The 25,084-nt window shown below is 38.7% G+C and overlaps 1 protein-coding gene across 1 annotated transcript; it reads right to left on the bottom strand.

The window, feature by feature from the left end:
* Positions 1 to 343: 343 nt before the first annotated feature.
* On the bottom strand, positions 344 to 24,552 carry LOC122725817 (flavin-containing monooxygenase 5-like). The gene is made up of 8 exons (XM_043963145.1): positions 24,418 to 24,552; positions 20,600 to 20,788; positions 19,818 to 19,980; positions 13,933 to 14,075; positions 13,195 to 13,394; positions 8,896 to 9,245; positions 1,951 to 2,023; positions 344 to 695 (listed from the first exon to the last, which is right to left on the bottom strand). The coding sequence occupies exons 1-8, from the start codon at positions 24,550 to 24,552 to the stop codon at positions 344 to 346; spliced, it is 1,605 nt and encodes a 534-aa protein (XP_043819080.1).
* Positions 24,553 to 25,084: the final 532 nt, after the last annotated feature.

The raw sequence follows: 25,084 nt of genomic DNA, 5'->3' as shown, positions 1-25,084 counted from the left end.
TAGCCAGGTGAAAATGATTGGTAATTTGAGTGTTAATAAAAAGATAAGTTTAGGCAGATTCCAGTGTGCCTGGAATCCCTATTCATATTTTTTCCCCAAATGCTTTTGTAACTTAGTCATTAAAAAAATGAAAACCACTTTCCTAGAAACTTGGGGGAAATCCTTGATCAAGTAGTCACAGGCTTTAATTGAAGACTATTTTGTGAGCTTTGCAAACTGCATGAGAAATGTTAGCATTGCCAGATACCTAGTTATTGTCATTTGGTCAAAATCAAAGATAAATCAATGGTCACCTAACTACCCCTTAATTATCTGTGTTCCTGTTTTCAAGGATGTGACAGTGTTATCTATTAATTACCAAAATAAAGATAAAGAGAGCTAGGCTAAGGCAGGCTCCTAATAGCCAAGACACTTTAGAGGGTGGAGGCTGGTTATAGTTGAGGACCCGAGTTCTCATGGGTTTGATAATTCGTTGCCTTTGAGTGAGGATGGCTGTCCTGGCCCCAGCCCATTTCCCAGGTCCCTGCAGGCGGTACTGGTATGGGGTGCAGGGACCAAAGAACACTTCTAAGGCCAACTTGGGATCCCGGAGAAAGAGAGAAAACACATTAGGTTTGACACCAATTTCAGAAGCAATTTCATCCATGTATTGAACATATGATACTCGACTAGTATCACGTGGGCTTTGCACAAACCTGAAACCAAAAGAAAAAGAAGAGAAGCCCCAGGTCAGAGGTTTGCTTTGTGTCCCCTTATTGTAATCGTTTCCACTTATAATAGTGGAGATCTTCAGGAGAGACAAATGAAATTGATACCAATGTCAGGGTCTCTAAAAAGTATGAAATTATCTTTGAACACAATGTGTTTTTAGTATTTTTAGTCATCAAATCAATAAGCATTCAAGAACCTACTATGTGCCTGAGACTGTGCTAAGTATTGGAGATACAAAGAAAGGCCAATAATAGTCCACATGAGCTCAAGGAGCTCACAGTCCAATGGGGATGGTAATGATAGGTGTTACTAATTCTATTCCTTCTGGTGAGTTGGAAGACCACCAGGACTTATCATTTGCCCTGCTGCTATGACTTCTAGACCCACAGCATTGTTAGCAAACCTACTGGTGTAACCTAAGTTCCGAAATATGAGCCATACTTACTACTGCTGCACCCTTTTTAGCTACCCTGTAGCTGAATTTTCTTTTATATGTTGTAGCCCCCAATTAGAGTGTGAGCACCTTGAGATTAGGGGTCATATTGCTTTTTCTACTTGTATATTCAGTGTTTTTGTTGTTGTTTCATTTCAGTCATGTCTGACATTTGTGATCCCATTTGGGGTTTTCTTGGCAGAGATACTGGAGTGATTTGTCATTCCCTTCTCCAGTTTATTTTACATATGAGCAACTGAGGCCAACAGGGTTAAGCAACTTGCCCAGGGTCACATAGCTGATAAGTGTCTGGGGCCAGATTTGAACCTAGGTCTTCCTGTCTCCAGGCCCAGAGCTCTATCCATGTGCCACCTAGCACTCACTGTTTAGTTTAGTACACAGTATAATATTTTTTATAAATACTTCTTCATTCATTCATATTCTTAATTTATAGAACTCATTTCAATGGATTTGTTCATTTGTAAAGAGCTAGAAATTTCTGCAGAAGTTCATGTTTTTGCTAGCCTGAATTAAAATGCTTCCCTCCCTCTCAAGAACAAAATTGTTTGCTCTTTAAGATTTAGTCCTCCAAGTGAATCTGAATTAAGAAAGCAACTGAACTTTAATGGTTTTGGTGGAATAATGTCCATAGCTTTAAAGTGAGGGCTATTTTAATAGAATTGTCCCGAGCTAGTACTCTTCACATGTTTCTAACCCCCAGTTGCCATAAGGAGTAAAATTTCAATAAACCTAACAAGCAAACAAAGCAAATTTAATTGTGCTTCATCAACCATGATGTTTCTTACTGTTTGTTCAGCTTGCCTCGGGTCCGTTTAATATCTGCCATCATATCTTTCTGCGAAGGTAATTTATTTGATCCTGGGAAATAAATAAAAAGAGAGAATCTGAGCAGTTCTGGCTGCAGAAATCCATGAATGAGAGAAAGTAGTTTCAGGGAGAAATTGTGATATCTATATGAGGAACTCAAAGCCAAAGCTGCCATGTGGGAGATCCTAAGGAAGGAAGAAAGGAAGGAAGGAAGGAAAGAAGGAAGGAAGGAAGGAAGGAAGGAAGGAAGGAAGGAAGGAAGGAAAGAAGGAAGGAAAAAGGGCAACATTTCCCTTTGGTTGCCAGAGTCAGGAAGGCAAATTATCTTCCTCATAATGTTGCAATGGTCCATTCACAGAGTAGTTTAGATCATAGGACAAAAAATATTTTAGTGGAAAGAGAGCTTAGTGATCATGTCTTCTTTTTTAAAAAAATTTTTTAAATTTTATTTTATTTATTTATTTTTAGTGAGGCAATTGGGGTTAAGTGACTTGCCCAGGGTCACACACCTAGTAAGTGTTAAGGTTCTCAGGCCAGATTTGAACTCAGGTACTCCTGACTCCAGGGCCAGTGCTCTATCCACTGCGCCACCTGGCTGCCCCGATCATGTCTTCTTACCCCTTTATTTTATAAGGAAGAATACTGATGATCTACCAAGCTAATTCTGAGAGAGAAAAGATAGTATAGGAAGAAGAATATAGGCAAGATACTCAGATATTCACAGGAGACAAAAATCCAAGAAAAGAGCTAGTAACATATTGCATGGTCTCAGACATCTATAAACAAATACACAGAGTATGGGTTTAAGGAATCAACTACAGATCCTAATGCAAGAAGACAAATTTCATCTCCTCTGGTTGGGATTCGTAAGTAACATTTTGAGAAACGTCACTCCAAAGCATTCCTGTTAATGACAAGCAACTTATCTATAAGACTTATTTGGACAGATCCTTGGGGGTGGCCATATGCCTCTTCAACACAGATAATATAGAGACCTATCATCTTCCTGGACTATATTAATGAAGAGATGTCTGAGATTTGTCAAGCTTGATGATCACTTCTCACTATTGTAGATTAATGAGGGAACTAATGTTCTTATGGAGGGAAAACTGGAAAGCATTTCTAGGAATTATGAAGTCCTGGGCAAGGAATCAAAGATGTTAAGAGAAATGGTGACATCTTTTAATCATGGATGCCACTTGAAAGTACAACTAAGTCTCAATTAGTGCAAAGGATGAATCCTGCAAAGTTGTCACATACAAATGCACACTGCATATTTCCATTGAGCAAGAATTGATTACTATATTTTAAATAATTATAACATCAAATTGTTTCAAGTAAAAATTCAGAGAGACAAAGTTTTGAGTAATAAAAATTAATTGATTAAATAGGCTGACTAATCAATAAATTTATGGTCAGAGATTCTCTTGGTAATCAAAGACACCAGGGGAGACTCTGAAACACCTTAAATCAGGTGTGAGCCTTCTGACAAGGAACTCCTCTGACAAGTGAAAATCAGCCCTGATTGGTGGACATTTAATGAGGATGTGGGCTAAGAGCCCTCAGCCCCTCCCAATTACTTCATCATGGAGGGAGGAGATCAGCTGAGACTGTGGCCTGATCATAAGGTATGAACCCCTTTCAGCAATCTGGGCAGTCTAGTTTTCTTTGGTTTGGTTTCTCCTTCATAATCTGAGTTGGCCTAAACTCTAATGATGTGAGGCAAGGACAGGAGTTTTTCCCCCCACAGAAGGACTTAATGGAAATTAGATCCTCTTTGTTCCATAAACAAAAATCAGGTTCCCAGTTGGGTTGGGCCCAGCCCAGATGCCTTGAACACACTCCCTGCCAAGACCTGGAATACTTATGACATTCTTTAGCTGGGGAGGGGTTTCCCTTTAATCTAGTCTTTTGACAGAGAAAGGAATATTACAAACTATTATTAATAATCAAATGGTACAGCATTAAAATGAATTTTTCTCAGAATAGGACAAATTCAGATACAAGGTTCTTCAGAGGAGAAAGCTTTATCAAGGAAATGAATAGCTGGTTAAGAAGATGATTCTGAGAATGGGATTTGGAATCTCCAAAATATAATTATTGGAATCATGACCTCTTCACAATAGATAGACTGCATTTCACAACATTTATTTGCCTGAAAATCCAGTCATCAGGGTTTTCATGAGAATAATAGAGTTGGAGGGGACCTCAAAGGTAATCTATTCTAAATCCTACTTGGCCAAGAATCCCCTCTATAAAACATCTGATAAAGGCTTACCTAGTGTCCACTTCTTGAGGAAGTAATTCTGCTTTTGGACAGCACTAATTGCTATGAAAATCTAATTTATATGTTATGTTTTTTCCTTGCATTCTACCTAAATTAACCTTCCTATGATTTCTACCCAATGATCCCAGTTCTACCTTACAGGGTCAAGCAAGGCCAGTCCATTTTAACAACAACAACATTTATCTAGTACCTACTGTGTGCTAGACACTATGCTAAGTACTTTACAAAAGTTATCTGATTTGATCCTTATGACAACCTGGAAGGTAAATGCTATTATGGGCCATTGTAAGTGAGGATTTGGAAGCAAACAGAGATAAAAGTTGCATGTCCAAGGTCATACATCTAGTAGATGTCTGAGGCTAGATTTGAACTCAAAGCTTTCTGACTCCAGGCCTAGTATTCCATATACTATAACACCTAGCTACCTAGAAATTACACTTTCCTCATAAAAGTCTTTCAAAAACTTGAAAACAGCTATCATTGTCCACATTATCTCCAGGAAGATGGTGGTGGTGGTGGTGATGATAAATAATAATAACAGCAATAATAGCTAACATTTACTTAGCACTTATTATGTGCCAGGTACTGAGCTAATCACTTCACAATTATGATCTCATCTGATAACCATCCTCAGTTTCTTCATCTCCAGCTTAGTCACTGTCCTGAGTTCCCTTTTCTGGCTATGTTCCAGTTTATTAGTGCCCTTCTTAAAATACAGAGATTGTTCATCACAATCTGGTTGTGGATTTCCAGGTCATCGTGTAGCAAGACTCTTATCTTCTTCATTCTGAACACTCTACCCCATCTGATACAGATAAGGATGGCATTAAATTTTTTTTTGCACCCATGTCACACAGTCAATATGTAACATTGTCAATATGTCACATGTCACATGTCAATATGTAACTCATATTGAGTCTACTAAGATCCCCACATATTTTTCACGTGAACGAAGAGTTGGACACCATTGAAAAATGACTGAAATTGTCTAGCTACCTATCCCCCAATTCTGTATGATGAAACTGATTTTTCTTTTTTAAAACTAAAGTGTGAGAACTTCAAATGAATCTCTATTAAATCACGTCTTATTAGAGTTGGCCCATCATCTTAGTCCACTGAGATCTTTTTGGATTCTAACTCTAGTATTCAACATGTTATCTATCTCTCCCAGCTCACATATGATAAGCTCACACATATGATAAGCCTCCCATTTTGCCTTCATACAAGGCAATGATAAACATTGTATGTATGTATGTATTTATCTATCTTTTTATTTATTTATTTGTGGGGCAATGAGGGTTAAGTGACTTGCCCAGGGTCACACAGCTAGTAAGTGTCAAGTGTCTGAGGCCAGATTTGAACTCAGGTCCTCCTGAATCCAGGGCCAGTGCTTTATCCACTGCACCATCTAGCTGCCCCCAATGACAAACATTTTGAAGAGCATAAGGCCCAGGACTGATCCTTGAGGCACTCCCTCCACAAAGATAGTGACCTCCCTTGGTTCCAGTCATTCAGCCTGTTCTGAATCTACCAAAATTTATTCTCATCTTCATCTTATCCACTAGGAGAGCATTAGAGACAATGGCAAATGCCAAACTGAAATCCAGATATACTATGGGTGAAACATGCCCATGATTTATCAGTCTTGTAAGAACAAATGCAAAGTGTTATGCAAATTCTACCTGCTCTTGTTCTGTATTCTAGGTTATGTTTGTGTGTGTGTGTGTGTGTGTGTGTGTGTGTGTGTGTGTGTGTGTTTAGTGAGGCAATTAGGGTTAAGTGATTTGCCCAGGGTCACACAGCCTGGATTTGAACTCAGGTCCTCCTGACTCCAGGGCTGGTATTCTATCCACTGCGCCACCTAGTTGCCCCCAGGTTATGTTTTTTAAACATCTTTGTCAGTGAGTTCCTTCCTTGTAGCTACACACTGGAATCTTCAGATTGTTCCCTCTTTGTTTTTCCATTGCATCTTTTTGTATTTTTCACAATATTTCATTGCCGAGTGCTTCCTATTACTCTTTGGAAAGCTTGCCAAGTAGGATTTTAGATCATGAATTAGAGGTAGCTAGGTGGCATGGTGGATAGAGCACTAGACCTGAAGTTAGAGATACTTGAGCTCAAATCCAGCCTTAGATACTTATTAGCTGTGGCACCCTGATAAAGTCACCCCCTGGTTTTCAGCAAACTTCCGTTTGCCTCAGTTTCCTCAATAACAAAATGGGAATCATAATAGCAGCTACCTCCCAGGGTTATTGTGAAGATCAAATGAGATCATATTAGTAACACACAGCACGGTGCCTGGCACATAGTAGGTACTTAATAAATACTTCCTTCTTTCATAAGACACTATTTAACATAACTCTTCATTCTTTGAAACTCACTCTTGCCAAATCGATGGCACATGTAAGCCTATGGCCTCTTTTTCTTCTTCTCTATCACAAATTCTAAGACAAAGTTGGACATTTCTTTCTAAAGTCTCTAATATTTTGATGTCACAACCAAATGTCCCTTACTGAACTGGATCAGGCCCAGAGAAGCAGTTCCCTTTATTATTTCCTCCATCTTATAAAGAATATAATCATCACAAAGACAAGATAGCAATTTATCAACTGCTCTGTCTCTGTCCCTGAGAGGACATTATTAATCAGCTAGTTACTACTAGTGACTGTTAAAAACCTTGTCAAATACAATGCTAAAATAAAGATTTGTGACTTGTTTCTTAAGCGTTATCCATTCTCTCCATTTGTACAGATACACACAAATACGATTTCTGGTCCTCCATCAATTGGTTCTAATTTGAATGAGAGGTTTATAAGTGGAAATTGGATGACCATTTACCAGAGATATAACAGACAGGATCCAGCTCAGGTATGAATGGATTTGATGACCTTTGAGGTCCTTTACAAATCTGTTATTTTGTGTATTCTCTAAGATATTATGACTATAATATTTGATAATGTAGAAATGGAAGGAAAGGTGGCAATGATTTTAGAAGAGAGGGGGCAAGGTAAGGACTTATATTTGCTTTCTCTATTTTCCTTCTTATATATATGTTATATGAAATATAACAGCCTTGTGGCTCTGCCAAATTTAGCCATAATACATTTAAAATGTCAGCCTAGGGGGCAGCTAGGTGGCACAGCGGATAGAGCACCGGCCCTGGATTCAGGAGGACCTGGGTTCAGACACTTGCCACTTACTAGCTGTGTGACCCTGGGCAAGTCACTTAACCCCAATTGTCCCACCAAAAACCCCCCAAACAATAAAATGTCAGTCTTTAGCTTTAGAGAGAGCATTGATAATTGCCCTTTGAACAGAAGTTTTTTTTTAAAGGGCAAAAGGGCAGCAATTTTACTTCTTATCACAGACATAAGACTGAGTCTTGGCAAAATTGTGAGGTTGGCTAACTTTGCCCTTTCTCAGCTTCCTATTTCATCAGTCCTCTCACTGATGTTGGAATTTCTGTCTTCTCAGATACATTACCTATGCCCTAAACTAATAGATCCTTTTTCTCAACTAGCAATCACCATTAGGGTCAAATGAAAAATTAATGATGATGATAACTACTAGTATTTATATATCACTTTAAGGTTTGACAATTTCTTTACAAATATTATATCATATTATCCTTATAGCAATTCTAAGAAATAGGTACAATATTAAGAGATAGTATAGTATGAGGTGCTACCTCATGATGTCTTTTTTGCAAATGGAGTTTGTTTGCAATTGTACCGAAGTTGCTGTTTTCAAAGAAATGGACTTCATTGTTAACATTTCTGGCACAAATGCTTTCACTGTCTGCCCAAGATGGACACCAGTTCTACATTTTTTTTTTTTCTGGATGAAAGACTTCAGACATTTTCCAGTTTTCACATCATAAAGTTGTAGATTAAGTGCTCCTGATGTGCCATCTTTAGGAGCTGTGTAAGGCTGACATATTGCTAGGACACTATTTTTTGGTGAAAATTCAAGGCAAACTGTTTTTGGAAGATTGAAGGAATGTAGCAACTCATTGTCAGCAACATTCACAAGATTTACCTTCCGTCCTTACTAAAGGCATAGACTGCAATTTTCCCCTGATTCCCTTAGAAATACTGCATTTTCTGTAAAATTTGGTGGCCCATTCGCCATGTAGAGCCCCTTTGATCCTCAGAGTGCCAGCAGCGGGGTGGAGGGCACCATCTTGTCCTGGAAAGCCTCATGATGTCTTAATAATGATAATAATAATGTCTTACTCTCTCACAGAGAGATAAATAATGGCACTCTTAGAATCCTTAAATTTTTAAGGAATTGATTTTCTAATGATTGAATTTCAGACATTATGACAGATCAATAGCAAAGACATATCAGGTCAATGTGTCCTCCTCTCAAATCATGTCCCATCATCGTTTCCCTATTTCACAAATACAAATAGGTATTAACGTATAATGGCTTAGAGAGCTGGTTTGGGGAGTCAAAAAGATCTAGGTTTAAGTTCTAACTCTGACAGGCACTAGCTGTCTGACCCTGCTCAATTTCTCAAGACTTTAGGCAACTGTCTATGACTTTATACAACAGGACATTTACTCATTGGAAATTCTCTACATAAGTGAAACCACAGGTCGAAATTTTTTTAAAAAGTGAGTCCGACACCTACCCTTGAATATACGTACAGCCCAACGGCTCTGGAGTTCTGATGTAGGAATGGTGGCTCCCACTGGTTGGAGGATACCAATAAAGGCTAGAGTTGGCTTCTCAAGAAAATGTGGAAATACAAACTTATATGTGGAGTTTTGGCTGTCAATATTTTTCAAGTTGTCTTCCAGGAAAGAGAAATCAAATGTATATCCTGTGGCAAAAATCACAACATCAATCTCTTCTTCAGTACCATCCTCAAATATGGCTGTGCTTTCGGTGAATTCAATCACATTTGGTTTTACCAGCAGACTCCCAGAAATGATACGGTTGGGCATATCGTCACTGAAAGTAGGTTGGTGACTCAGAAACCTAAGAGAAAATAAGTATGATCGAAGAAAGTGAGTGTCCATCTTTGTGAAGGTGAGCAATAAACTTTGTGGAGGAGCTTCAATTTGCCAGAACAGTTTACCATTCATTAGTACCTTCCTAAGGGTAGGTTACTTTTAGCACAGCTGTTTACATCTGGCAGTATTAAATTTCACCAGGCAGTAAAATGTCCTGAGCACCAATCATGTACAGAAATGAAAGTCCAAAGGTTAGAACTGCAGATTGCAAATAGGTGTCCTGTAACACACAGTCATTTGACATGTGGCAAAAAAAAAAAACCCACTATGGAAATAAAATATATTTACTTAGTAAAGATAGTATCAAATTCGAATTGGGAAGAACTAACTATTCTCACTCCCATTTCATTGTGAGAATTCATGTATTTGTAAGGACTTAAGAAGAACTACATTGGGTCATACTTATATCTTATCTTGCCCATTACTCTATCTCTGACTAGAAAAACTAATGTGAATTTTGGGGGAGCTCATGACTGACTTCTCTGACAACAATCTGAGAAGTTTGTTCTTTCAAATATACTTGTTTCCATTACAGGCTATAATCAATTCATCAAAATAGGTTTAACCTAATTCTATTTTCATCCTGTCTACATATTTCACACATTTCTGTGTAATGTGTTTTATACATTCAAAGTTATGTCTTTGGCTATGAGCTTGCCTCTTTCAAGCCTCAAGGAGTATTTCCTAGTGCTTACTCTAGGTTTTGATGAGCAAGTTCCTCTTTATTCTTTCCATACTTTCTTTGATTTTGTGAACTGATATCACATTCTCTCTGAGACTTTGCATTCTAACAATTAAGATATCAAGCATTCTATATTTAAAGTCAAAGGATCCAGGTCAAATCTTAGCCTCAGTTTCTTTATCTATAAAATGATATGGTTAAACTAGATCAAAGCTTCTTAAACTATGGCTGGTGACCACATATGGGGGTCACATAATTGAATTTGGGGGGCCATAAAAATTTGGCAGTAAATGTTTGATTTGTATACCTATTTTATATATCTATATACCTAGGGTTGTATAAAAATTTCTTGGGTGAAAAGGGGTTTTGAGTGGAAAAAGTTTAAGAAGCCCTAGACTAGATGACTTTGAATGTCCCTTTCCATTCTAAATCTCTGATCCTCTGTTCTTATGATCATGTAATTCCTAAATATTTTCATTGATATGGCAGTCCCTCAATTCTCTCAATTAATTTGTGTACCTTTCCAAGGTGTTTCTGAGGTTCTATGTTTGTGTTTTTTGAAGTTCAGTCATTGGAACTAAATACAATTTCCCAAGGAAGACTTTTTTTCCCTTAAGGACAGAATTATGTTTTCTCTTTTGTTTCCAGTAATTTAGTAATTTGTTTCTGGTAATTAGATACAGCTGATAGCAAAGTAAACAGAGCATAGGCCTGGAGTAAGGAAGACTTAAGTTCAAATCTAACCTCCCTATGTGACCATGCATGGAAATGAAAGTCACTTAATCTCTGATTGCTTCAGTTTCCCCAACTGAAAGAAATGGAGATAAGAGTACCTACCTCACAGGGTTGTTGTGAAGATCAAATGAGATAAGTTTTGTATAAAAGTAGTTGACCCCAGTGCCTATAGTATTTATATAGCAGGCACTACACAACTACTTATGTCCTCCACTAGTAATTTTCTTGGTTACAGTTTCTTTGATGTTCTCTTGGATGGCACAATATAAACATTTTTCCTAACATGGTTATTAAAGTATATGTATTTTTTTGTTTGTTTTTTGTTTTTTGGGTTTTTTTTTGCGGGGCAATTGGGGTTAAGTGACTTGCCCAGGGTCACATAGCTAGTAAGTGTTAAGTGTCTGAGGCCAGATTTGAACTCAGGTACTCCTGAATCCAGGGCCGGTGCTCTATCCACTGTGCCACCAACTGCCCCTAAAATATATGTATTACATATGTATAAATATTAAATATACACACACAAACTTTTTTAAAACACACCAACTTTCAAAAGTGGCACAGAATGACCTTTGTGTTAAGAAGTCATGGTGGGGCAGCTAGGTCGCACAGTGGATGGAGCACTGTCCCTGGATTCAGAAGGACCTGAGTTCAGATCCGGCCTGACACTTGACACTTACTAGCTGTGTGACCGTGGGCAAGTCACTTAAACCCAATTGCCTCAAAAAAAAAAAAAAGAAGTCTTGGAAAGAGAGATCAGAGATCCAGTGTGCTACCCAAGAGGACAGTGTGTGTGTGTGTGTGTGTGTGTATGTGTGTATATATATACACACACATTATATATACATATATATACATGCACAGCAATATTTTTTTAAACACACTACCTTTCACAAGTAGCACAGAATGAACTATATATAAAGTATATATATACATGGCCCTTTTGGGCAGCACACTGGGTCTCATATCTCTTTTTCTGTGACTTTATAACACCAAGATCATTCTGTGCTAATTGGGAAAGGCGGTGTGTTAAAAATATTTATTAACCACATAGATATAGAAAAGCTCCTTTGTTTATAGCTTAATCACCTTTAAATAGTAGAGAATTCATGCTTTTTTTAGTGACTTGGTTTGACGTGAAATGAGAGTGGAAGCAAAGGTGGAGAAAAGTTGATGATACATTGGGCATTTCCAGGTTTCAGAACTGTATTTAAAAGAATTCCCTTCATTCTAGAAAAAAAAAGATCCTTCTTCCTTAGTGGTCAAAGAGCAAAGGCTGATGAGAAGGGTGTTTTATGCATAATCCAGGCTAGGTTTTATAGCACTGATTCAAGAGTTTTATTTTCTTTGTTCTTCTGAAGTTTTAACTGGAAAAGCCCATGAATGCAAGAGAAAAGGAAATAAGAAAATTAAGTGAAATTACCTTGGTTGATATACCTAGTGGAGAAACAAAGGGGAGGACTAGGAAAGTTGCTACAGGTTCAGTTTATGAACCTACTCTTCATTTATAACTTACCTAGATCTGATCCTGTGTTAAAGATAGTTAGGAATGGGATCTAGCAACATACTTCTAATCTACCCATGTGCCATCCTTGGATTTGAACACTCTCAAACAAATACCACAGTTCTACATGACAAAAAGCAGTGCAACATCTCTATTTCCTCATTCTCAGTAAAAAACAAAATATGAAGGCCCAGGAACTCATGAGGGAAGGGGCTATGGTGCCCATTCTTGTTATGGAACTGAAAGGGACACCAATAGTCATCTAATTCAAAACATACTTCCCCAAAGACCTTATTATAACACTCCACTACCCATCTGAAAAGTGCTCACCTGGGGGGCAGTTAGATGGCACAGGGGATAAAGCACTGGCCCTGGATTCAGGAGGACCTGAGTTCAAATGTGGTCTCAGATACTTGACACTTACTAGCTGTGTGACCCTGGGTGAGTCACTTGACCATCATTGCCCCACCCCGGGCCCTCCTCCCCAAAGTGCTCACTCTCCTTTGCTTTCCTTTTTTTTTTTTTTTTTGGTGAGGCAATTGGTGTTAAGTGACTTGCCCAGGGTCACACAGCTAGTAATTGTTAAGTGTCTGAGGCTGGATTTGAACTCAGGTCCTCCTGAATCCAGGGCTGGTGCTCTCTCTATCCATTGCACTACCTAGCTGTCCCACTTTCCTTTTTTTTTTTTTTTTTTTGGGTGAGTGAATTGGGGTTAAGTGACTTGCCCAAGGTCATACAGCTAGTAAGTGTCAAGTGTCTGAGACTGGATTTGAGCTCAGGTCTTCCTGAATCCAGGACTGGTGCTCTATCCACTGTGCCACCTAGCTGCCCCTCCCGCTTTCCATTTTTAAGGTTGACATTTTGTCCTTAGGGTATGATCCCTGGTGGATTTCTTATAAGGATTTTAATCCACCTCCAAGTTTCCTACTTGACTAGCCCATTCTGTAAACAAAGGAAAATATCTCTCCCCATTTCCCCCCAACTCCTTGAGCATACCTATGCTGAGGCTGAAGACCGAAATCCACGTGATTAAACTTGGAATTGAGTTTATTCTCTGCCCAGTTGTTGATAATGGAGGTTGACAGCCACTTATTGATGTTATTATAAAGGCGTGTGAAGAGTACAGTGTCTATGGGATTCCCATTGTCCCAAACCCGGTTCCATATCCAAGCACCTCTCCTTGTACTGAGGAACACCTAGATAAGAAAGAAGTTGCTATAGTACAACATACTTTCCTTACCTCATCCTAATCCTTATCATTACTTGATTTTATACAGCCCTTTAAGGTTTGCAAACTGCTTTACTTGTTATTTCATTTAATCTTCCACAATTTCCTGAGTGGCAGATGCTATTATTTCCTTCATTCATAGGTGATAAAACAGAGTTTCGGGAAGGTTAAGTGACTTGCCCAGGGTCACACAGCTAGTAAGTGTTAAGTGTCTGAGGCCGGATTTGAACTTAGGTACTCCTGACTCCAGGGCCAGTGCTCTATCCACTTCATCACCTAGCTGCCCCTAGGTCATCTTGGGTCATCTTGGGTCATCTTCTACATGACCCAAGCTACTTCCCCATAGCGGGAAGAGATTCCTAGAATACTGTACTCTCAGGGTCTTCAACAAAAGAAAACTGGGAAGCAGTGAGTCTGGGTTCCAGGTATGTCTGGAAGTCCATATACTGTATGAATGGTGGTGAATGGATTCCCTTAAAAGAGTAGCATATTTCATAAAGCCAGACCTGTTTAGCCACATGACTGAGCTCGCAAGCCACATCAGCTCCAGAATTCCCAATGCCAATCACAACAATTCTTTTCCCTAAAAATTTCTCTGGATTCTTATACTCCCAGGTATGGAAATAGGGTCCTTTAAACTTCTTGATTCCTGTGAGGAAAGAAAAGAGAAAGATTTACAGACATACACAGAGAGAAAGAGAAGAGGAGAGAAGAGGGAGAAGAGAGGATTGGGGAAAGACAGAGTGAGAGAGAGACAGAGAGACAGAGACAGACACAGACAGACAGAGAGACCCAAGAAAGGCAGATGGAGAAGGAGCAATGAATTTAGAAGGTTTGCCATTTCTTCTTACTATCTATATGTCCTCCCTCACTCCCTCCATTAGGTTTAGTCTGTATTTATTTTGTACATAATTATATCTACACCTCACTGGATATGAGCCTCCACCCCCTCTCATTATTCTATTCTTCAATCCAGACAAATTGATTTTTTCTCTATTCCTCACACACACTACTCTTCATCTGTCTCAGTGCTTTTGCACTGGCTGTCCCCTCTCTGTTCATCTCCACCTCATAACTGCTGAGAAACATGAGTACATTAAATGAAATGGTCCTTACCCTCAGGGAGCTTACTTTCCAATGAAGGAGACAACACACACACACACATATATATGTATATACGTATTAAAGCTAATAAATACCAAGATATACAAATCAGTTAAATACAAAGTTGTTAAGGAGAGAGCCTCTTAGGTTGAAAATGTCCTCTTTTGCATGAAGCCTTTCTTGATTCCCCAATTTCTAGTGCCCTCCATCCCAAACTACCTTGTTTTGAACTATTTTAAACATATTTGCATTTATTTACTTTAAAAGCCAGTCATACTTATGTTGTATATATTACAATATTTTTGTTTTTTTCATTTTCTATTAGAATGTAAGCTTCTTGTGAATAGGGATGCTTTCATTTGTTTTTTTGTACTTGTATCCCCAGTGGCCAATTTTAATATTTGACATCAGAAAATGCTTAAGAACTGGTTGTTGATTAATTAATTGTTGTGATCCTTGTGACATAAAGGAAAGTCAGTTAAACTTCCCAGTACCCCAAGGAATCCAAGATTTAAGACTCTAAATCTCAAGCTTTTATGATTTAAAGATAAATGCCAATCCTTGCTGGTGGTGAGGGCTCTGACTCTGATGATAGTGCAGATCCTTGAATATTGGGTATATGGTTTCCAAAAACTATTTTTAAAAAATTTATAAACAAATTATTTTTTGAATTAAAATACACACTACTCAAACTTCTTTGCTGGTCAGCAGTAATTTTGAGGGCTGTAGAACATGGCCACCTAGAGGAAACAGCAAACCCAGTCAAATCAGGGTATGTTTAAAATTCAATATCCAAGCAAAGAAAAGAGATTAAGGATTTAGACCTTTCCCATCTCTCTTCCTCAGCTCCTGATACTGCAAATATTTTGCTAGTGAGATTACTTTGCATTTATACTATACAAGGTGTCCAAATAGTCTCTGTGCAGGTTTATACTATTAAAGTTTAAAACAGCACAACGACTTTCAGGACATCCTGTATTTATTTTGTATGTAGTTATTTGCATATTCTCTCCCATATTAGAATGTAAGCTTCTTTCAGGGCAAACACCCCTCCCCTCCCCCTTTCCCTCCTTCCTCCCTTCCTTTCTTCCTTCCTTTCTTCCTTTCTTCCTTCCTTCCTTCCTCCCTCCCTCTTTCTCTCTCTCTCTCTCTCTCTCTCTCTCTCTCTCTCTCTCTCTCTCTTTCCCTTCCTTCCTTCCTTTCTTTTTTTTTTGTGGGGCAATGGGGGTTAAGTGACTTGCCCAGGGTCACACAGCTAGTAAATGTCAAGCGTCTGATTTGAACTCAGGTCCTCCTGAATTCAGGGCCAGTGCTTTATCCACTGCGCCACCTAGCTGTCCCTCTTTCTTTCTTTCTCTCTTTCTTTCTTTCTTTCTTTCTTTCTTTCTTTCTTTCTTTCTTTCTTTCTTTCTTTCTTTCTTTCTTTCTCTCTCTCTCTCTCTCTCTCTCTCTCTCTCTCTCTCTCTCTCTCTCTCTTTCTTTCTTTCTTTCTTTCTTTCTTTCTTTCTCAGTAGCCAGCTTTATTGTTTATCATGGGCCCTCTTGGCCTTCCAGGGTGATTAGGAGGTCGCCCAGACGCTTCAGCAGCTTCACTTCTTCACCCAGGTAGGGGCTCTCCAGGAAGTCGCAGAGGTGTGGATCCCCTTGGCTGGAGCACAGGCCCTGCAGCTTCAGGAAGGCCTGCTTCAGGCCCTTCTCCAGGCTCAGGGCAGCCTCCATGGCATCCACCCTGAGGCCCCACTAGTCTTGGGCGGGTTTTGCACAGCCTGGAGGAGGACCCGGCCCCCACGTTGGTTCTCGAGCCGCATAAGGCGCTCGGCGCCCTCGCATTTATCCTTCGCCAGGTCACGGAAAAAACGCGACACCCTCGGCGGAGCGACATCATCCCGGTCGAAATAGAAACCCAGGGACAGGTAGGAGTAGGAGGCCTGCAGGTAGAAGTTGGCCAGGCGGTTGACCGCGGCCTCGGCCTCGGAGGAGAAGTTTTGGCGGATCGGAGAGGTGGAGCTCATGGCACTGACCGCAACGGGAGAAGACGGCTGGTCCCGGAGCTGTTTGGTCTCGGAGGCCAGGGGCGGATGGTTCCGCAGGCGGATGGTCTTGAAAGTGGGGATCGGGTGGTCCCAGGGGCTGGCGGGCTGAAGAAAGACGAAGATCTAGCGCGAGGGGAGCTGGGGGAACTCCGGGTCTGTTCCGTCCAAGCACTGTTGAAGCAAGAACCAGAGCCAGGCGACGAGGTCTCTAGAACCCTTTCTTTCTATGCACAGTGTCTGGCAAGTGGGAAGCAATTAATAAATGTTTCTTGGCCGATTAACGAGAGTGATCCATAATCTCAGAGCTATCAGCGATACTTTCACTTGTGCAGATCCCCATCCATTTACGTCTTCTCATATTGTGGATTCTTATTTATGTATTTCCATAAATACTCCATGGAAAGGGATCACTCAATGCTCCGGAAGTTTTCCTTTGAATCTTTTAATAACCTTTTAAAAACCTGAGGATAGCAATTTAGTGTCCAGGCTATCCTTTGTCTCTCATTCTCCTATGTGTCCTTTTAAGTTCCTTCTCATATTCGCTTTGCTACAGTCTCCATACAATCAAGTACAATCATTTTTACCTTCATATAAATCCCCTTCTCTCCTTTGACCACAGTTCTGTTGTAGTATCTCATCACCTCAAACCTGCACTATTGTAATAGTCTGCTGATTGATCTCCTTCTCTCAGGTCTTTTCTCATTCCAGCCCATATTTTACTCAGCTGACAAAGTGAGTTTCCTAAAATTTGTTTGATATTGTCAGTGTCCTAATTAATAAACTTTGGTTTGGCTCTGTAATACCTCCAGGATCAAATATTGCACTTTGTGTGTGTGTGTGTGTGTGTGTGGGGGGGCAATTGGGGTTTAGTAACTTTGCCCATGGTCACACAGCTAGTAAGTGTTAAGTATCTGAAGTGTCTGAGGTCGGATTTGAACTCAGGTTCTCCTGACTCCAGGGCCAGTACTCTATCCACTGTGCCACCTAGGTGCACTCTCTCAATCTCTCTCTCTCTCTCTCTCTCTCTCTCTCTCTCTCTCTCTCTCTCTCTCTCTCTCTCTCTCTCTCTCTTCTTTTTTTTTTCTGGGGCAATAAGGGTTAAGTGACTTGCCCAAAGTCACACAGTTAGTAAGTGTCAAGTAAGCAGGATCAAATATAAAACCCTCTGTTTGGTATTCAGACCATTGCAACTTGGTCCCTTCTTATTTTTTCCATTTTTCCTTTAGTCCTTTTTCTCACTCCCCACATAATCTATGATCCAGTGATACTGACCTCTTACTGTTCCTTAACACTCCATCTCCCTACTCCAAGGCATTTTCTTTGGTTGTCCACCATTCCTGGAATGCCTCCCCACTTATCTTTACTTCCTGTATTCTCTGTATTCCTTCTAGTCTTGGCTAAAGTCTCAACTTCTACAAGAAGTATTTCCCAATCCCCCTTAATGCTAGTACTTTCTCTCCATTGATTATTTCCAATTTATCCCCTATATAGCTTGTTTGTACATAGCTGTTTGCATGTGGTATCTCCCATTAGACTGTGAATTCCTTGAGAGCAGGGACTATCTTTTACCTTTCTTTGTATCTCTAGTGCTTAGCATAGTGCCTGATGTTAGGAGATGCCTAGTAAATAAATGCTAGTTGATTGATTATCATAAGATTTTCAAAAATATTCTTTTTAAAAAAGTCATGTTACCACTCTTATTTATTCAACTCATTGTTGAGGAGATATAGCTAGAAACTAGATCTGTGATTTCATTGATACAAGGAATTTCCGGTTGAGGAAACCCCCTTACTCTAGGTTGTGGCACCATCTTTACACCTTAGAACCTTAGAGAGTTTGTTTCTTGCAAGAGCCAGCAGTTAAATGACTTGTCAAGGATCACATAGCCACTTTAAGTCAGAGGAGGGGCTTGATTCTAGGCCTTCCTTGCTCCAAGGAATACTTCCAACACTTTAACTATCCACTATCCTATTCAAAATATGAAACATCAAAAATCATTGGGAGCTGGAAGATATTTCATAAGCTATTCTGTTTGCTGAGTTTGGGGAGGTCATTTTCTTTTTTTCATAATGAACTGACCTTGGAGGAAGGCATCTTCTCTAGAGAAACTAAAAACTGCTTCCTATAATTTTAATTAATAATGGATTAACTGCTTTATAAGGCAATAGTATATCAGGAAAGATGAGCTTGAAGATGAATGAATTTATAATTTAATCATCATAAGAAAGGAAACAACCAGTGGCTCAATGGATAGAGTACTGGTCTTGGAGTCAGAAAGACCTGAATCACTTTTTAGGGGAGCCTATAGCTTTTGGAGATGGGGTCCTAAGTAAGTAAATAACTCCTCTAAGGGTTTTTTTTTAATCTTTTTTTTTAAGTGACTTGCCCAGGGTCACACAGCTAGTAAGAGTTAGGTGTCTGAGGCCGGATTTGAACTCAAGTCCTCCTGAATCCAGGGCCGGTGCTCTATCCACTGCGCCACCTAGCTGCCCTAAAAATAATTTTTTATGCACACTGTATAAAGTAGCATTGGGGCCTACAAAAATGTAGGTTGGACAATTGTATTCTGTTAATTCATGTATATACATATATACATATATACACATGAATATGACATTAAATACATATAGTAGATAATGTATAATATATTATACATATTGTTGTTTGGTTATTCAGTCGTGTTTTACTCTTTGTGACCCTGTAGATCATTGTTGTTGTTGTTTAGTCCTTTTTAAGTCATGTTTGAATCTTTGTGACTCCATTTTGGGTTTTCTTGGCAAAGATGCTGGACTGATTTGACATTTTCTTCTCTAGTAAATTAAGGCAAACAGAGGTTAAGTGACTTGCCCAGGTTCACACAGTTAGTAAGTGTCCAAGTTTGGATTTGAACTCAGGTCTTTCTGACTCTGGGCCCAGTGCTCTATCCATTGAACCATCTACCTGCTATCTATTAAAAAATGTGTATATATATCTATATATCTATATATATCTTTATGTATATATGCATATTATACATGTACACACATTTTAATGTCAGCATGCCCATAAATATATGTTCTTAACTACTAAAATAAATCAATTTATTCAGAATACAAATAATACAAGGAATTTCTATGGGTTTTATTGTACTATTCAAGTACTCCAAACCACTAGGAAGATAAGGTCACTCATTTCTGGTTCTCATTTAGATAAAATACATATAAAATATTTTTCTTTAATTTTAATCGTTCTTTCTAACCATGTGGCTGTCTTACCTGGAAAGTCTTTTAGTGGCAAATAAGGGTAAGTATAATGGCCACTGCAAACCATGATTGCATCAAAAACATAGGATTCCTGCTTCCCATCAGCATCTACCACAACATCCCACTGGCCAGTGGTGGAGAAATCAGAGCGCTTCCTTACACTGCACACCTTTGACTTGGAACAAAGGAATAAACACAGATCACTTTGCCTAGTATCTTTAAATCTCGACTGTTTTCACAGAATTCTGGACTTTTATATGTGACTCACACCATCTTTTTCTGAACTCTAGTTCAGATAATAATGTCTAGCCTAGGGATTCCTAACCTCTTTTGTGTCATGCATTCCTTAGGCAATCTGGTGAAGCCTAAAGACCCCTTCACAGAGCAATGTTTTTAAACCACAGAATAAGACACATAGGACTAGAAGGGAAATAAATTATGATGAAATATAGTTATAAACATTTTTAGGCCAAATTTATATGCCCAGGTTATGAACCTCTATTCTAGTTCATTGCACGCCACAACATTTCCTTGAAGAATTCATTCAAAATGGAAATGTCTTCACTCCTGGAAGCTGGAGCTTCCCTAGATTAAAAAAAATTCCCCCTATTTTCCATGACCTGGGTTTCCCATCGTCTCATGTGAGTAGTAGTAAATTACTTAGTAAATTTGTAAAATGAGTAAATTAATAAAATTTGAACTCACTCTCTCCATTTACTGTTCCAATCATGTGAGTCTCCTCATGCTTCCCATGAGCAGTCTGTACACAATGCATTCACTCTTTCCTTACTCACCAGGAAGCGAATATGCTTCAGAAGTTCAAAATGCTTGATGTACATTCGTAAGTACTCCATAACTTTGGAATTGTGCAAGTAGTTAGGATAATTGTCAGGAAAAGGGTAATCACTAAAGGCTGTCATCTCCTTAGAAGTATTGCAGGTCAGAGATCTGTAGATAGCAGGTCTCCCCTCTTCTGATTTTTCCTACCAAAAAAAAGATTCTCAGTGTGAAGAAAGCAGGAAAGAAAATGAAGCTCACTTGTTTGCTACTTTCCCTAAAGGAGACAAAGTCATTCTTCCCAATTATCTACATGGGCTATATATGTAAGGCATTACCATATTAGTCATTTTGTACAAGAAAACTTGACTAAAAAAAATAAAAGTGAAAATAGTGCTATTTGTTCATATTGTTGAGCACTTATCTATAGGGAAATGGACTTTTAACCTATATACTTGTGTTAGTTTCCTACATTTGGCTATCAGACCCTTTTCAGTGATAATTGGTATAAGGATCTCCTTCCTCCCAGTCAAAAGCTTCCTTTCTTATTCTCATTTTATTTTGTTCATGCAAAAGCTTTTCAATTTTCTGTAATGTGAAAGGCATATAATCTGGTTTTCTTTGTTTCTCCTTCTCCTCCTCCTCCTCCTTTTCCCTTTCCTTCCTCCTTTCATATTTTGGCTAATTCATCTTGAGCTTATGGCATATGACCCAAGATGGTAGTTTAAAACTATTTATTACTAAACCATTTTCCAGTTTCCTCAGAAATCTTTGTCAAAAGAGAAATTCCTTTTCCAAGCAATTTCTTTTTTGGAGCGCATTGAATGCTGGGTTACTGAGTTCAGTTATTTATGGTTTTTCCCTTATCTAATCTGTTTCATTGATTTACTTTTCTATTTTTTTAAACAGTACAGTCTGTCCCTAAGTTGTCAAAACTTAAAGACTTCCCAAGTTGGTAGAAGCATCAGAACTCATCTGCTACTGAATAGGCTTTGAGAACTCTGGGTCACCTAATGCAGCTTAGTTAGTAGAAGCTTAGTCAAGGCAAACTACATGAGATAGTTTTTGATATAGCTTAAAATATATTGGGCAGTTAGGTGGCACAGTGGATAGAGCACTGACCCTGAAGTTGAGAGGACCTGAGTTCAGGTCTTGCCTCAGACACTTACTAGCTGTGTGACCCTGGGTGAGTTGCTTAACAGCAAGTGCCTCAAACATCTGGGACTATCTCTAGTTTTCCAATAAAATATACAATATACACACACACACACACATATATATATAATATATATATATATAAATTCCTATTGATTATTGTAGCAAAATAATACCTCATATTTGTGTTACCAAAGAAGGTTGATTATAAAGTTCATGAAAAATGGGGAACATGTAAAATGAATGAAATATGCATTTTACCTAGAGAGAGTTTATTTCAAAAGAACCCTTTTAACAGAATAAAATAATGAAAGTTTATGTGACATGCAAAAATGGTAAACACAACTCAATAGTTCCAACTATAAAGAGGGCCTTAGAAAGATAAATATTGCAAGTTAAAGAAAGACAGTTTATGGGGCAGCTAGGTGGTACAGTGGATAGAGCACCGGCCCTGGAGTCAGGAGTACCCGAGTTCAAATCCAGCATCAGACACTTAACACTTACTAGCTGTGTGACCCTGGGCAAGTCACTTAACCCCAATTGCCTCACCAAAAAAAAAAAAGATAGTTTAGCACTGGAGCTTTCTGATATTTGATTGATAGGAAAGCTCCTTAGATAATTTATTATTTAGTGTTTATCATATTCATTCATTCATTCATTCATTTATCTATCTATCTATCTATCTATCTATCTATCTATCTATCTATCTATCTATCTATCTATCTATCTATTTATTGCAGGGCAATTGGGGTTGAGTGATTTGCCCAGGGTCGCACAGCTAGTAAGTATTAAGTGTCTGAGGCCAGATTTGAACTCAGGTCCTCCTTAATCCAGGGCTGGTGCTCTATCCACTGCACCACCTAGCTGCCCCTGGTTTATCATATTTAGGGCTAGATTACCTATTTGTTTGTAGTATGAATACTGTAAAATGATTTGTAACATACTGCTGTTGTTAACTTGTTTAGTCTCGTCTGACTCTTTGAGACCCTATGGACCATAGAATGCTAGGCCCTTCTAACCTCTGCTGTTTCAAAATCTGTCCAAGTTCATGTTCATTATTTCTATGACACTATCTTCTGTTGTCCTCTTCTTTTGCCTTCAGTCTTTCCCAACATCAGGGTCTTTTCCAGTGAGTCCCCTCTTCTCAAAGTATTTAAGCTTCAGCTTCAGTGTTTGACCTCCCAGTGAATGGCCTGAATTAAGTATTTACTCCCAAACATCTTCTCAAGCACCGCAATTGAAAGCATTGATTCTGTGGTGCTCAACTTTCCTTATGGTCCAACTCTCACAGCCATACAAGGCTATTGGAAAAACCATAGTTTTGACTAATATGGACCTTTGAAGGAAAGGTGATGTTTCTGGTTTTTAGTATACTTTTTAGTATGCTGCCCAGATTTGCCATAGCTTCTCTTCCAAGGAGCACAAGTCTGTTAATTTCTTGACTGCCCTTACCATCTACAGTGATATTTTAACCCAAGAATATACAATCTGACACTGCTTCCATTTCTTCTCTGATGGGACCAGTTGCCAAGATCTTAGTTTTTTTTTTTTTTAAGTGAGGCAATTGGGGTTAAGTGGCTTGGCCAGGGTCACACAGCTAGTAAATGTTAAGTATCTGAGGCCAGATTTGAACTCAGGCACTCCTGACTCCAGGGCCAGTGCTTTATCCACTGTGCCACCTAGCTGCCCCCTTAGTTTTTTTTTTATGTTAAGCCACAAGCCATCTTTCACACTATCCTCTCTCACCCACATCAAGAGGCATCTTAATCCATCTTCACTTTCTGCCATCAGAGTGGTATCATCTACATATCTGAGATTGTTATCTTTCTCTCAGTGACCTTAATTCTGGCTTTTGATTCATCCAGCCTGGCACTTTGCATGATGTACTCTGCATATAACTTAAATAAGGTGATAATATGCAGCCTAGTCCTGTTTAAACCAATCAGTTTTTCTACGTTTGGTTCTAACTGTTGCTTCTTGGCCTGAATACAGGTTCCTTGGGAGACAAGTGAGATGATCTGGTACTCCCATCTTTTTGAGGACTTGCCATTTTTGCCTCTTATAGTGCCATTTTTTTACATGAAACATTCCCTTAATAGCTCTGATTTTTTTAGGTTTTGATTTTTTACCACATTATTTGGGCATGAATGGACAGGTTTATCTGGAGCTTGTGGGAGTCACAGCCTCTCCTCCGCCATCTTGGCTCCGCCTCTGGGCCACTCTAATTTTTTTAAAGAATTTTTTTTTTTTTGGTGGGGCAATGAGGGTTAAGTAACCTGCCCAGGGTTACACAGAATAACTCTAATTTTCTTGAAGAGATTTTTTGTCTTTCCCATTCTATTTTTTTCTTCTATTTCTTTGCATTGGTTATTTATGAAAACCTTATTTTTCTTTGATATTCTCTGGAATTCTACACTCAGTTGGCTATCATATTATAATCAAAATATTAACTATATCTGATATTTCATTAGAATATATACGCCTTGGGAGCAGGAATTGTTTTTGGTTTTTCTTTGTAAACCCAGAGGTTAGCACCGTACTTGGCACATAGGAAGAGATTAATACATGCTTATTGATTGGTAGATTTTTAGTCAAATTATCTTTTCTGACAACGAAAGGTAAAAAATAAAATCCTTTCATATACAAAGATGTCAGACCTTAGCAAAAAGTTTTAACTTACTTGGTATCTCCAGAGTCCCCCAATGTCATTGCTTCCTTCAAAGCAGGTAGGTTCCAGTCCTTCTTCTAAACAGCTCTTAATGGCACCTAGACCACTGATCCCAGCTCCAATCACTGCAATTTTTTTCACTGGCATGATCTCCTGTAACAGAATCACAATGAAAGAGGTTTTATTAGTTCTGTCTTTTGGAAATAAAATGACATTTGATCTCCCCGTACTTTAGTTGTACTTCATAATTGCCATTAAAATGAACAGGCTCTTATGATATGGCTAGATTTAGCTCAATCCCATGCAATCCTCACTTTTGTAGTATCTTTAGAACTATCCAATAAGATCAAAGTCCACTATCACTTCTATTGATATCCCAAGGAACTTTGTTCCTGGCACAGTATGCTACAAAGCAACACTTCTTGAGAATTTCTAAATCAAGGATAGTGAAGTAAAAAGCATCCAAGGTTATCATATTGCTTAACAATCTTTCTCTAGTTTATAGTTAGTTATTTCCAGGATGAGAATTATACCCCGTCTCAGTCCACAACTCTCATGTTCACACACAAAGGAGTTTTACTGATAAGCAAGTCTATTAGTGTTATAAATGTGCTTAGGGCTAATAATCAGATAATTTGCTTGATTACAAGTCATCTAAATATGACAACATAGAACTTGT

This window comes from Dromiciops gliroides, chromosome 4 (genome assembly GCF_019393635.1).
Source record: "Dromiciops gliroides isolate mDroGli1 chromosome 4, mDroGli1.pri, whole genome shotgun sequence".
NCBI classification, from domain to species: Eukaryota; Metazoa; Chordata; class Mammalia; order Microbiotheria; family Microbiotheriidae; genus Dromiciops; species Dromiciops gliroides.
This window is presented reverse-complemented; position numbering and strand designations above follow the sequence as displayed.